The sequence below is a fragment of the Bombyx mandarina genome, chromosome 03, assembly GCF_030267445.1.
Source record: "Bombyx mandarina strain Sakado chromosome 03, ASM3026744v2".
Lineage (NCBI taxonomy): Eukaryota > Metazoa > Arthropoda > Insecta > Lepidoptera > Bombycidae > Bombyx > Bombyx mandarina.
This window is the reverse complement of record NC_143210.1, coordinates 5736511-5751051: the sequence shown is the minus strand read 5'-3', so window position 1 is coordinate 5751051 and position 14541 is coordinate 5736511. Positions and strand designations below refer to the sequence as shown.

General features: G+C 39.3%; 1 protein-coding gene and 1 pseudogene across 1 annotated transcript; one reads left to right on the top strand and one right to left on the bottom strand.

Annotated features, from left to right (window-relative positions):
- Positions 1 to 8473: 8473 nt before the first annotated feature.
- On the bottom strand, positions 8474 to 11919 carry LOC114251784 (uncharacterized). Its single transcript, XM_028186174.2, has 3 exons — positions 11713 to 11919; positions 10557 to 10763; positions 8474 to 8788 (listed from the first exon to the last, which is right to left on the bottom strand). The coding sequence occupies exons 1-3, from the start codon at positions 11780 to 11782 to the stop codon at positions 8574 to 8576; spliced, it is 492 nt and encodes a 163-aa protein (XP_028041975.2). The 5' UTR covers positions 11783 to 11919; the 3' UTR covers positions 8474 to 8573.
- A 1005-nt stretch (positions 11920 to 12924) lies between these two features.
- LOC114251250 (uncharacterized) lies at positions 12925 to 14145 on the top strand (annotated as a pseudogene).
- Positions 14146 to 14541: the final 396 nt, after the last annotated feature.

The following is a 14541-nucleotide window of genomic DNA, read 5'->3' as shown; positions in this document are numbered from 1 at the left end:
ATAATCTGTAGTGTATCGTGTTGTCGTAATATAGAACTATTTCTCGTATTGTTTCGTTTAATTTTTTATATCCAGTAAACTCCAGTCGTGCGTCGGAGCGGACACACACACTTTTTTTTACCAGTTATATTTTCTGTCTTTTAAAGTAAGATAAAATTATGTATTAATTTTGTTAGTAGTAGTCAAAACATAGGTAAACTAAAAAAAAATTAAAACTAAAAAAAAGAGCGTGGCTCTTTTGACAGTATTTATTAGAAAAACTAGAGGTCCCGCAGTAGTCGAAATTCGACTATAATTGGAATTGTAAGTTTGTACACTATTATGATTGTATTTTATACTTCTATCACAAATTTCGCCAAGGCTACACTATAAAAATATATTAAAGACAAACAATATTTAATCTATTCTCAATTTGACCACAGACGTCAAGAACAAAAGTTTGACAATAAATAGTTTTGTTAAACTTGGACGGCCTAACTCTCGCGGCTTTTGACGGTATTAATTTACAGTAATCATTGATCTGAGCACAATTCAGACATGCGAGTACAACCTAATTATTATCAATAAAATTATCAACTACTGCACTCCCACACAAACACAGTGGTTTGCAATTTGTACATATAAGGTACACAGCGGTTAAAACGCACGCGTGTGGCCATCCTATGCCGCGTCTTTTGGCTGTCCTCAATACTATTGAGGTACGGTAATGTTGTGGTACTTGTGTATGTTTATGTCAAAGATTACAAAGTCTTTATAATAGATAGCCAACGTTCAAAGTCACTATCTGTAAGATAATAATATATAAGCAAGAATAAAACTAGCGCCTTAAGGTTTTCTGGTGTAAGCTAATCTTTTCTCTTATTTTGTTGAATTTTGTTCATGTATTGCTTATATATGCTTGCTTGCTTGCTATATGCTTGTACCAAAAACAAACACGCCCGCACAAGACAATATTGATACAAGATTTCATTGTATGAACACTATGAACTATATTATGTTTCCTTGACCTGTACACAGAGCGACAGAACGATATTATGAGAAACTAAACAATTAAAAATAGTAAATATTAAGGATATTCTTTAACACCGAATCAATTACTATTTATTGAAATTAAATTGTTTTAATTAAACGCCGAAAGGAGTTGGCTACGACCGAGGGAGTGGTAGGCCGTAGAACCATCGGTCTTCAATAGCACTAAAATGAGAATGAGAATTTTTTTACTGGTGGTAGGACCTCTTGTGAGTCCGCATGGGTAGGTTACCACCACCGCCTTGCTTATCTCAGCCGTGAAGCAGTAGTGCCGTGAATGCGTTTCGGATTGAAGGGTGGGGCAGCTGTTGTATACCGAGACCTTACAACTTATATCTCAAGGTGGGATGCGCATTGACGTTGTAGATGTCTATGGGCTCCAGTAACCACTTAACACCAGGTGGGCTGTGAGCTCGTCCATCCATCTAAGGAATAAAAAAAATCAATATATTCATCATGTCCCCAGGGTTCGGTAAATGCTTATTACGAGGCCAGAAAAATACTGACCGAATTAATTTATTTAAAAATGTACCATCAACAAAAAGCATTGATGTATACAGTCTATTTTAATCTATGACGAGATAGAATTTGGGCGGGTTTGGTTTACTAATATTTGTCAGGGACGTAGTTTTATGGTTTCAGCATATGCATATGTATGTACATCACATTGTAACTGGCCGATTTTCAACAGTCAACGACCTAAAGCCGCTATGTTGTTGTCATTCAATATATTTTAGTAGCATAACTTAGTTTCCTAAAAAATATAGGTACCTAGGTAGTATAGCAACCCAAACGCCGGCCGCGTCTGATCGCGCGCCGCGACCAATCAGGGACTCTCGTTGTCGGCTCCCGGCGCGACTCAAAGAGTAGCGACCGAAGGGCTTTCCCTTCGGCAAGCCGCGCGCGCGCTTTTTCGGGCGCCGACACTGCCGACAGTTCACCGGGTTCACCCGCAACCACCGAAGCATACCCACGAGAATACGTCCGCACCTCGTTCGCTACCATTCCTTTTCGAACTTGTTAGTGGGACCCTCTGGAGTATTTATGCCCAGTGCTCCAGCTGGACAACACAAAAGTAGTTATTACTATTATCATCCAGCTATTTATTATTGATAAATAATAAACGGCAGATTAGGTATTCATCACAGCCCATGATCATAAGAAAGTTGAAAATAACGCTTCAAACTGCAAACTGAATATAACAATTTAAGTTCTATCGAATCTAATATTACTGTTTTTAATAATTAATGTTACATTTTATCCGTATTTCTAAATATTCAGGATCTCTGAAAGTCAAAGTAAATGTTAATGTTTCGCAGGTAACATTTAGAATTATTCACTGGTTGCCCGGGACCTGGGCGGGCCCCCAATGCGCACTCTGCGTGCCGTGGGTTCCGTTGGTGGGGGAGTTTTGCTGGACTTCCACCGGGCGCGTCCGTAGGTGGCGGATAACGGGCCTCTGGGAGCAGTCATACTCCCAGGGGTATCGCTCCTTCTTTTTTTTTTTTTTTTATTATTGAAGGATTACTGGTGGCCCGGAGACCTTTCCAGTTTCACCAGGACAGGTGGGCGAGCAAAGGCTCAGCCAGGAGGGGTGGGATTTGCTAACAGCTGCCCGAGCGCCTCCGAAGGAGACCTAACAACTCAAGAGTAGCTGCTTCGCGAATGAATCTACTACCGGATCGGAATCGCCACCCGCTGAGAAGATCCGGCGAGAAACTCAGCGAGCTGATTCATGGGTTAGGTTGCACGGCGAACTCTTTGTCGAGTTCGACGAGTACGGTTACCGAGGTCCCTAAGCCTGCTCCTAGAGCTGAAGGCGTCTAGTGTAAAGGTTATTGGATCTGATGGATCCGTAAGGACGTGTCTAGGGCGTCGACGGTGACTGGCTCCTGCATGATCAGGATTCGGGCAGTAGTCAGCGGCGGCTACGATAAGGCGATTATCATGACGCATAGCCTTATCGAAGTACCGTTCCGACGCTGATTTCATGTATTTCTGTATAGATTCGAGGCCCAGGTCGTCGTGTAGGTCAAAGTTCCTCACGAACCACGGAGCTCCGACGGCTAACCTGCAAAAGCGGGATTGTAGAGATTGAAGGGTGTCTATGTGTGTGCGGGCCGCGTGAGCGAACACCACACTCGCGTAAGTCATGACGGGCCTTATGCAAGTTTTGTAAAGTGTCACCTTGTTCCGAAGGGACATTTTACTCCGCTTACAGATCATGGGGTAGAGTCTACCGAGAATAAACGCGGCACGGTCACGAACTGATTTTATATGCGGGCGGAATGTCATCGATGCATCCAGGGTAACGCCCAGGTACTTGACCTTCCTGGCCCAGGGTATGGATTGACTAAAGAGAGTAATCGGGGGTGTGAGATTCCTCCTCCTAATACGGGAGGAAATCCGTGTGGAGCTTCCCCTCTGAAATAGCACTGCAGTACTTTTCGCTGGGTTGATGTCTATGCGCCATTTTCGGAACCACTGTCCTAGGGCTAGGGCTGCGCTCTGAAGCTTCTTCGCGATTAGGGACTTGTTTCTACTGGAATAGTAAACAGTCGTGTCGTCGGCGAATAAAGCTAAATGGGTCGGCGGCGACCGGGGAATATCGTTAACGAATAAGCTAAATAGGAGGGGTGAAAGAACAGAGCCTTGCGGGACTCCAGCTGTGAGAGGTCGTGGGGAGGAGCGGGTTCCCTCGACTCGATATCGAAAAGAGCGGTTCGACAAGAAGTCCCGTATGATGAGCACGAGACTATCCGGCACACCCATGTTGAATAGTTTGAAAATCAAACCGTTGTGCCAGACTTTGTCGAACGCTTTGCGACGTCGAAGAAAAGAGCTCCCGTGTATAACGGTTTTGGTCGATTAAGCCCCACAAGAATGTGCTCCGTGAGGCGGTGCACCTGTTGAACGCATGAGTGATTTGTACGGAATCCGAATTGTTCATCGATGAGAATGCCCTTGGATGAGACGAAGTCTCTGAGGCGGTTGTAGAGCAGACGCTCATACAGTTTGCCTAGAGACATGAGGAGGCTAATCGGGCGGTAGCTCGTCGGATGATTTTTTGGTTTACCGGGTTTATGTATGCCGATAACGTCCGCTTCTTTCCACACCGCGGAAAAGATACAGTTCGCCATAGCGGCATTGAAAATAGATGCCAACATCACGATGAGTTGGACGGGTAGAAGTTTAATAACGCGGTTAGATATACCGTCGGAACCGGGAGCCTTGCGAGGACGTAGGTCTTTGATCAAGTCTTTAACTTCCATCGGGGTGACGGGTGGTAACGCATCCGAGGGTGGCAAGGAGACTCTGCGTTCTACCTCACTGTCTACTAATTCTACATGAACAGGGTCCACGGATTGAGTGCTGGGCGTGCACTGGGTTTGCAATGTATCGGCCAGCAACTCTGCTTTTTCGTCATCATCAAACGCCGCGAGTCGGCCTGAGGGGTCTACGAGGGGGGGCATAGTTACTACCGTATCCGATTTGAGAGTACGAGCTAAGCGGTAGTAAGACCTTTGGGAGGGCGCGAGTCCTTCTAAGAAATCAGACCATCTGGCATCTCGGACTTCGGCGATGCGAGACTTTACGTCGCGTTGTAGGGCACGCATTCGAATACGATTTTCCGCGGTATGATACCTGTCGTAGGCGCGTATCGAGGCGTTCTTAGCTCTAAGGAGTTCCCTAATATCATCGGACAATTTGAAGCGGTGAAGGAAGTCCTCCGCTACAACTTGTTTCGATGATCTATCTAATGTTGAGGTGATGTGTGACGTTAAGATGTCTATGGCTTCAGCGGTATCCTGAGGAGACGGGGTAGAGTCCGGGTTAAACGGGAGCGATGGTGGATCAGATTCAGCCAGGCTGATGCCCAGCGTGTGCCAATCCACCACAGTCCTCGTGACGGGAACGGAGTCGGGAGCGCGACCGAGCTTCATAACGACGGGACGGTGGTCTGAATCTAACTCTGAAACTACTTCGATCGAGTGTAAGCTCAGAGTTACGTTTTTTAATAACGCTATGTCGAGTATATACGGGCGATGCGCGATATTTAGCGGGTAGTGAGTCGGTGTTAGCGGAGCGACGATATCGAAGGCGAGATCATCGACTAACGCGTCAAGCCGCCTGCCATTCGGGGTTGTGGTGTGTGAGTTTCACCTGATGTGTTTACAATTTAGGTCGCCCGCCAGAATCACAGAGCTCCCCATGCCGAGCAGCGCCTCGATATCACTGCTTAGAACGATCTTATCCGGTGGAAGATAAACGGACGCGATAACGATCGGCGCGTGTCCCGTCAGTGAGATTCGGCACACTGATGCTTCGATATTAGCGAGCGCGGGTGGATCGAGCGGGACGCAATGCAGGGCTCTTCTATAGTAAATGACGGTACCACCACCACGAGCAGAGAGCCTGTTGTTCCTGACCATGTTCGCTCCTTCTCTCTCGTCGTGTTATGGCTGGAGAGATTGAGCGATGTGGACCAAAACCAGCAGGGGGGGTTCTGGGCTCTCTGCGCCCTTCACCTAGTTGAAGGGTGTTTCTTCCGGGGATGCGACTCCGACTTCTTCCTTTTTATTTTGAGTTTGTTTTTACTGTCTTTTTGTTTTCTTTATATTTTTGATTTTATTTATGTTGAGTTTGTCTGTCCTTATCTTCGTTATTATTTTGTTCTTTGTGTTTTGTTTGTTTACTATCTTCACTCTTGTACTGTTGGTTACATTTTTATGTTAGATTTTGTTATATTTTCCACTTCTTTCTTTCTTTATTCTCACCCAATCCCAAGTTTTGACGCCCGGCAACGGGACGAATGGCTGGTGGGAGACCAGTCGCGAGGGCGTTCCAGGGGACCGCACCCTAGGTAAATAAAAATAAAAAAGCATGAGCATATCCAGCCTGAAAAAGTTATTACCCCAGGAGGGTACCTCTTGCTCTGCGGGAGGAGAATTGATTGAGGGCGCGGACCTCGGTTCGCGACTTCTTCCTCTTTCTTCCACCGGAGGCGCGGAGTCCAACATAACCCGATCCGACCCCCGTCGGCAGGGTATCCGTAAAGACTAGGATTCCCCACCGATACAAAAAAAAAAAAAAAAGGTAACATTTCGAATTATTCACTGGCCAAAATTGTTATCTATGGCTATGCTAGGCTTTACAAAGCTTACCACCTACAGTTGTTCCTACGTGTGCAAACAAAAAAAAAGCATGAGATCGTATATCCATTCAAATTGTAATTGCTTTTAATAATGCAATGTTGAATGATTTAAATTTTAAATCGAATAAATATTTTTCTTTAAAAACAGATTATTGATAAAATTAGAAGTCGAAAAGTATTTTGGTAAAAGTAGATTTTAGTTGCTCTGAGGAACCTAAAAATTTGTCATAAATTTAATTTTTGATTTCGCTTCTCACACTAATATAAAATGTAATATAGGTTAGATCGTTAAAGTTTAATGTTCTCTTAATTGAAATGTTTTAAAAGTGTGTTAAATGCGTACCTTAATTCATTGTAGAACAAAGACAAGTTGTTAGCCACTTATGATTCTCGAAATTTCCTTAAGCGTTACCTTCATTAGTGGTTAGGATTGGTGACGGGTAATTTTAATGGGCTACAAGCTAAGAAGAAAACCCTATTAATTATTTTATCATCGCGCATATTTATACTATGAATACTCGTACTAATATTACGGGTTCTTAACATAATTTGTAGTATTAATGAGTTTTCGATATTTTGGCGCTGTATGCCAATTGCCATTTACCACAAATACCCTACCCGAAGTCCTAGTCCAGTCTACCCGTGATCATGATCAAACTAATAATCGTGGTAAGAGGTCATTAAATAATACTATGTTCATAAACCCCATTAATAATGATTTAATTTAAAATTTTACATTAAATCTAATCTTATCTTCTCTAATCTTAAAAATAATAATTTAATTTTAATTTTATTTTAATAATGTTTTTTAGATTTTAGATTTGGATCGATATACAAGTCCAAACATTATCGAAGGGGACAAAACACGATGATAGTTGCAATAAATGACACTAAATAAGTTTTGGGTATCAGAGATATGTTTCGGCAACCCAAACATTAAATTTCATATAAAATGACCTACATAGCGCACATGCTGTATGTAAATATGTTCCTAGATCTCGAAAGAAATGTGAAATGTAAATTGCGATTTGGATTTCCTGATACGAAAATTTCTTTCTACTCTTAACTAAGCTTTTATTCGTCTTTTCTAAAATCTTCTATAATATAATTAATTAAAATTAAAAATCAACTGACACTTTTTACGCCTTGCTCATTCAACCGCTTTCGTCATCTTTCTTTTCTCTGTCATTCTCTTTTCCCTTTCTTACCGCTTTCCCTCACTTGCATCTTACCGCTCCGTTCCACACTCTTTTCATACGTTCCATTCTTACCAATTCTACATACCTACCTATAAAGGAATATTTAATGAATTAGATGAAGTAGAATGATAATATAGAATATATGAAGAAGATAAGAAACTAGAGAATTTAATGAATATAGGTAGAATCTACCTATAAATACCTATAAACCTATTCTACCTAGAAATATACTACTGTACCTATAAATATTCCAATTTTATTACGGACAGCGTATAAAAGAAGTAGTATATAATACGTAAACTATTCTATTTTAGTTGAAGAATGACAGTGATTCTGACTCATCGACTACTTCCTGGTTGTGGGCAATTACGACAGAATTGTGTCCCAATTATGTCTTTAAATAAAACAGTTTAATAATTTCGTCTCCATCATGGTATTTAATAATTTTCATACCTTTGTTTTGAAATCCCACACCATTTCTTTGTTGTAATACCTATATCAAATTTAAACGTGTACCTACCTTCTACTCACCTATTAGGATTATTGTATTTCATTGGATGTATTAAACTTATTACATTGCATACGTAGGTAAGAATTAAGAATCTAGGAATATTGAAATTGTGAGTTAATAGCAGGCACGTGTAATTAAATGACGCAATGATGAGATTCCAAATTTAGAGTCGTCCTAAATTTAAACTTTGACAAATTTTGGATAAGCTTGAGTGAAACTTATCCAAAATTTGAAGTGAAGTGAGGTCATTACAATAAACCGTTTATTTCAAGCGACTTGAATCGATCATACCTCTAGACAATTCTCATATCCGAGTGTAATGGGATTTTTATCGCTATAGGTACAACAGGGGGTCACAAAGTTAATAATATATTAGTCTATATTTTGGCGTAGATGGACAGAACTAATGAATTATGGCAGATGCTTTAAAAAAATTCTGGTTGAATCTGTGGAAATTTTGTATTAATTGAGTAGGTACCATCGAGATTATATTAGTATGTAATATCTCGATGGTAGGTACCAAATTCGATGATATTGAAATGTAGGCTAATAGAAAACTACAAAACAAACGGATGGCGCTTCGTCGTTAATTTTATTCTTTTAGAAATCAATTCAATAAACTTGGTTATTGCTAACGTGTTCCGAAGTGAAATTAGAATGTTTTGGCGGCGTTGCGTAACTATGAGAGTGTATGTTTCGTAACCACCGGTACAACAAATACGACAAAGAAGGTGACGGTAAGAGAACGGGACACCCTATTGCATCTGTCTCCGTCGCACTCGAAGCAAAAGTCGAGCTTCACTATGTTGTTGTAAGCGTCGTGCACGCTCTTTAAATCAGCACAAGTACCACGTTCGGAAACGCAGTCACGAATGTACCAAGGCATTTTCATATCTGAAACGAAAATGTGGATTTTTACTGCTTTAAGAGTACAAAATTACATTCTGCTTTTCTTAATTGTTTATAAAAGCATCGCAAAATATTTTCTTCTGGTTTAAACATTTTATAATCTACTCTGGTCGACTAGCAAGTGCAAGCGAACCTACAATATAACTGATCATGGTGGGCAGAGTTAAAGAAACAAGAGACAAGTGGAAGATGTGACGAATCGTGCCTAAGTAATATCAGAAATTGGATAAAAATCTGCAGAGTAGGTACGGAAGTTGATTGGCTTGATATAATAGACAAGTTCAATCAACAATCAAACTCTAACAGTGAACAAGTCCTTGAGAAGACAATTTATTTTAAATGTACAACTCGACCAAGCTAAGTTTGCATCATGCACCGATTACGTCACACTGCCGCTTAAGTATGGTCTGAAAAAAGGATTCACTATGACTTTAAAAATGTAAACAAATGTTTGTTAGATTTTACTTTGGATTTATTGTTTTTAACAATATATTATACATAGGTACATTAGAATATAGCGATATCGGGTTTTTGTATTAAGACCACACGGGCGTTCTTGCACTTTTTAAATTTGTATCCCAATTGCTCTGTAATAATTTTTCTTTATGTTTCTTTTTCAGGATTATGTTTCTCCCTTCGCTGCGTATCACCTTTCCTTTCATTTTTGTTGCCCACAACAATCCTCTCGAAGTAAAAAAAAATCAACGTTAAGCGTTCAGTAACAACAATTCAACAAATCTTGACAAAAATAGTCCAATAATATAACTAAACTTCAACAAAAAACCTAACAAGAACAGCTAAAAAAATTTAAATTCAACGTATAGGGAGACGAAAACATGTATGACGCGTGTCGGCGACAAAGATGCTAACCGTACTGACGCGGCAGGGCGATCGCGGGAAGATCAGCGGAGAAGCGGGCGGGGCGCCGCATTCCAGCGAGGCGCAAACTTAGCTTGGTCGAGTTGTAAATTTCTGTTTCAATCTTCTTGTTGTTTCAACTCACGAAATTATTCTAGAAATAATGCCAGCTAAAAAAACGTTAAATTATTTATCTCTCTTTTATTGTCATACGTTTTCAGGTTCCAATTTCAAATTGGTAATAAAATACGAAAAGCTATTGTTCGATCTTCAAAAGAAGTTATAACTCGGATATTGTACGTAAAAACGCTAAGGTCATAACCTTCATGGCTCTTTGTTATGCTGTCAATAAAATTGTCCATTATTTAAAAAAACGAAATAATTAAAAATCTTGATTTGAATAATTTAAATGCTTTTTGAACTATAACAAAAAAACATAACACAGTGTTAAGTTTTAAAAATCAACATTTTTTTTTGTTGGAATTGGGCACGAGTTTAAAAAATAAAGGGAGATATTGTATCGTTTGAATCGACACTGCTTTCGCGTCGTTCCGAAGTAACAATATAGAATTCAGAGACGACACTAGTACCGCGTTAAAAAGACAAAGCCGTTTGAGAGAATAAAATTACACGTTAAAATAACTTGAAAAAAAGAGAATTCATTTTTAAAACATACTTAAATTGAATTAAGCCGTGTGCTTAGTGCGTGTTTTTTAACGTTCTCGATAGCGTAAAAGTTAGCCCAATTTTGTATGCAGTTGAAACAGCGCCCTTAGCGGTAACGATTCCATTCCATACAAATATGACCTAACTTTTACGCTATCGAGAACGTTAAAAACTCGGACTAAGCACACAGGAAGTTTTTCGACATAAATTCGACCCCGTAGCTACGTACCACTATAAAGTTCCGAATACACAATGCATTTTTTGTTCTTCCATCTGTCATTTGTTGAAAGGCAGGTCTTGAATGTTGTGTTTCTAAAGACCACTGGGCAGTCAATACACGAATAACATTGGTTTACCCGTACACGGCCTTCCGAAGAGTAAACCTCTGAACGTTGACTCCAATTTTTATTTTGTACACCTGGATCCTGGATATCATCTACAGAAGCAGTATACGTATTTTGATGAAGGAAACTCTTACAATTTTAATTTGGCGATGTTCTTGTTCATTTACTACGCCATTCTTACGATAACTAAGCTGCTGATCAAACAAGCTGCTGGTCGTGTCAAAACTCGAAAAGAGTACCGAAAAACCTGAGCTTGACAAAGCTAACATTTATTGGGATCTATCTAGCAGGCCATTATGGATGGGTTGCATACTCGTATTTATAAAATAGCTAACAGATTAACAGGGCCTGGCATGAACACGTACATGAAGCTTTAACAAACATAGGTACCACCATCCTGCCTCATTAGGCAAAAACATCAGGATGACCTAATGAGTTTTGATGCTAATGCTATTTGAGCAATAGTCTGCTGTCATACAACATAGACTTCAGCCTTTTGTTTTAAGTATGTATCGACAGACACATATCACAATTGTGTATAATGAATAAACTGCATTCAATTAAATAATTGGAAATAAGTTAAGGAATGAAGTCGTCGTGGCCTAACGGATAAGACGTCCGGTGCATTCGTGTTGAGCGATGCACCGGTGTTCGAATCTTAGGCGGGTACCAATTTTTCTAATGAAATACGTACTCGACAAATGTGACTTCCACGGTGAAGGAATAACATCGTGTAATAAAACACAAACCCGCAAAAATTATAATTTGCGTAATTACTGGTGGTAGGATGTCTTGTGAGTTCGCACGGATAAGTACCACCACCCTGTCTATTTCTGAAGTGAAGCAGTAATGCGTTTTGGTTTGAAGGGCGGGGCAGCTGTTATACTGTTAAAAGTGATACCTTACATGTCATGTCTCAAGGTGGGTGGCGGCATTTACGTTGTCGTCTATGGGCTCCAGTAACCATTAAACACCAGGTGGGCTGTGAGCTCGTCCACCCATCTAAGCAATAAAAAAGAAGAAGAAATAAATAAGAAATACCATTTGATTCGACACCGGCAATGAATACCACAGCTACTACACGACCAACGAACAGAATAAGTCTAATCATGCTGTTTCAAGCATTTATCAAACACTGAAATAAAACTGAAAGTTCGCTATGCAAAATGCAGTATAATCGCATATAATCGGAGGAAAACAATACGTTTTGCAAGTTCCCTTGAATTGTATGCATTCAGCGAAGCGATGCTCACTGCGCTTCAATACTAATTATTTTGATATCCAAGTACCTATATCTATTCGTGCTAATGCAGCGACGTAAGCTACAAACATCGGACCTTTAATTAAAGGCAATTATAGTATTTTTGACATTAAATGATTACCAGATATACCGAAAAAGACATCACAATCTAAGTCGTCATGGCCTAAAGGATTCATTCGTCGGTGCATTCGTATGTAACGATGCAACAGTGTTCGAATCCTACCGGCAGATACAATTTTTTCCAATGAAATACGTACTTAACAATTAATGTTCACGATTGACTTCCACGGTATACTCCGTACCACGAGTCCTGTCCCGCGGCCAAAAATAGAACCAATTATTTTGGTCTGCCATGTTGTTTGTTGTTGTTACTGTCAAATGCTGTTACTGTGTTCGGTTGTTGTCAAGATTTCTATTTATTTCCTTGATATAAAGTGTTCTATACAATGTCTAAAGTGATAAAAAGTGGTGGCCGAGAAATGATACTGCATACTACATAAATGGCGTTTTGTGAAGCAGAACAGCATAATCAAGGACTTTTGATACCATTAGACAATGTACGCAAGAGAGTTGCTGCCATTACAGGTACATATTTAGTGTTGCTAGTTAATGTGTTTTGCCTTCGATCAACAATAGTACAATTGTTGATCGAAGTGTTTTGCCATTCGGTTTGGATTTTATTTTGTAAGAATATTTAAAATTTTGATTTTTGAAATTTAGATTTCTTGCTATTACAATCATCACTTTGTATACTATTTTACTACACAAATGATGATCTTAGGATTTTATTTATTCAAATTTTATCATTTGTTTCTTAAATTTTATCATTAATCTAGGACACTAGACTTTTTATTGAGCAAAGGAAGACAAACGAGCAGACGACATACACGACATACAAACGGCATATACAGCTAACTACCACCGATAAAAACTAAGTTAGTTTACTAAATAAAGACTAATATGGTTTAAAAAAAATCCAGGTGTGTCTGAGAAAACCGTATCAAGAATAGTACAAGAAGGAAAGACTGCTGCAAGTACTTCAAAAAACATTGTCACACCAGGGAAGAGTCGTCCACGTCCAAATAAGATCATTATAGATGATTTTGATATTTGTGCTATTCGCCATAAAATTCACCAATTTTATGCTGTAAAAAAGGAACTGCTGACATTAAACAAATTACTTGCAGTGTTGAAACAAGACATTAACTTTAAAGGAAGTCGTACCACATTGCATAGAATATTGAAAAAAATTGGATTTAAATACAAACGGTGCCAGTCCAAAAGAAAAATATTAATGGAGCGCTCTGACATCATTGGTTGGCGCGCTAAATATATAGAAAAAATGCGCAAGAATCGAACCAACGAAAAAAGACCCGTCATATTCGTAGATGAGACTCATATCCACAGCACATACCATTCTAAAAGTTGTTGGCAAAGTGAGGAAGAGCCAGGACTTTTCACTTCACATTCTGTTGGAAGTAGATAGATAATCGCACATGCTAGTACAGAAAATGGTTTTATTAGTAATGCTTTACTTATCTTTAAATTTCAATCAAAGTCTTCTGATTACCATGATCACATGAGTTCAACCAATTTCCTCAAGTGGATGAATGAAAAATTAATTCCAAGTTTGCCAGCAAGGTCTCTTGTGGTTATGAATAATGTTCCATACCACTGTACCCAAATAAATAAAGCTCCAACCATGTCAACTTTAAAAGACGAAATGCGTAGGTGGTTACGAGAAATGGGTATTTATTTTGAAGAGACTGGACAAAACCGGTATTATATAAACTTATAATACAAAATAAAGGACCGCCTACTTATGCTGTAAATGAACTTTTAAAAAGTCACAATAACGAAGATTTAAAACTTCCACCGTATCATTGCGATCTAAACCTAATTGCAAAGATATGGAGCCTTGTTAAAAGACGTGTGGCAGAGAAAAATTTGGAACAAAACCCAAAAAAAACATTGTGAAACTTACAGAAGATGCGTTTGCAAGTGTAACACCAGAAGATTGGTCTATTCAATGTAAGCACGTGGAGCATCTAGAAGATGAATATTTTAAAAACGACGGTCTTATAGACGAAGAAATGGACCGATTTATAATATTTACAGCAAGTGATAGCGAAACAGAATCTGATAACGATAGTGATATGAATGTAGATGATCCGAATAGTCCTTGCAGTATGTCTGGAATAACCCCAATATGACCATAATTAGACAATTTTTTTTTTTTTCTTTATTTAGTACCATAGCGTTTGGAAATATAATATTAGTATAGATATAGATAGGTTAGGCCGATATCAAAAAATAATAATTTTTATTGTGTTTAAATATTATTACTATTACCTGTTACTATAAAATCAGTTCAATTTTAAATTTCTTGGAAATTAAATTATAAAGAATCTAATAGTGCAAGCTGGCAACACTCTATGGCGCGCCTGTAGCGCCCCGTCTGCGAGACACGACTCGTGGTACGGAGTATAAAGGAAATATCGTGTATTAAAAATCATTGGTGCTTTTAGGTACTTCAAGCACCGGTCACCGTTCCCGTCGAACCCGTCGCTTGCGACGAAGGGCTCGACGAGTAAATTAATTCTCAGACA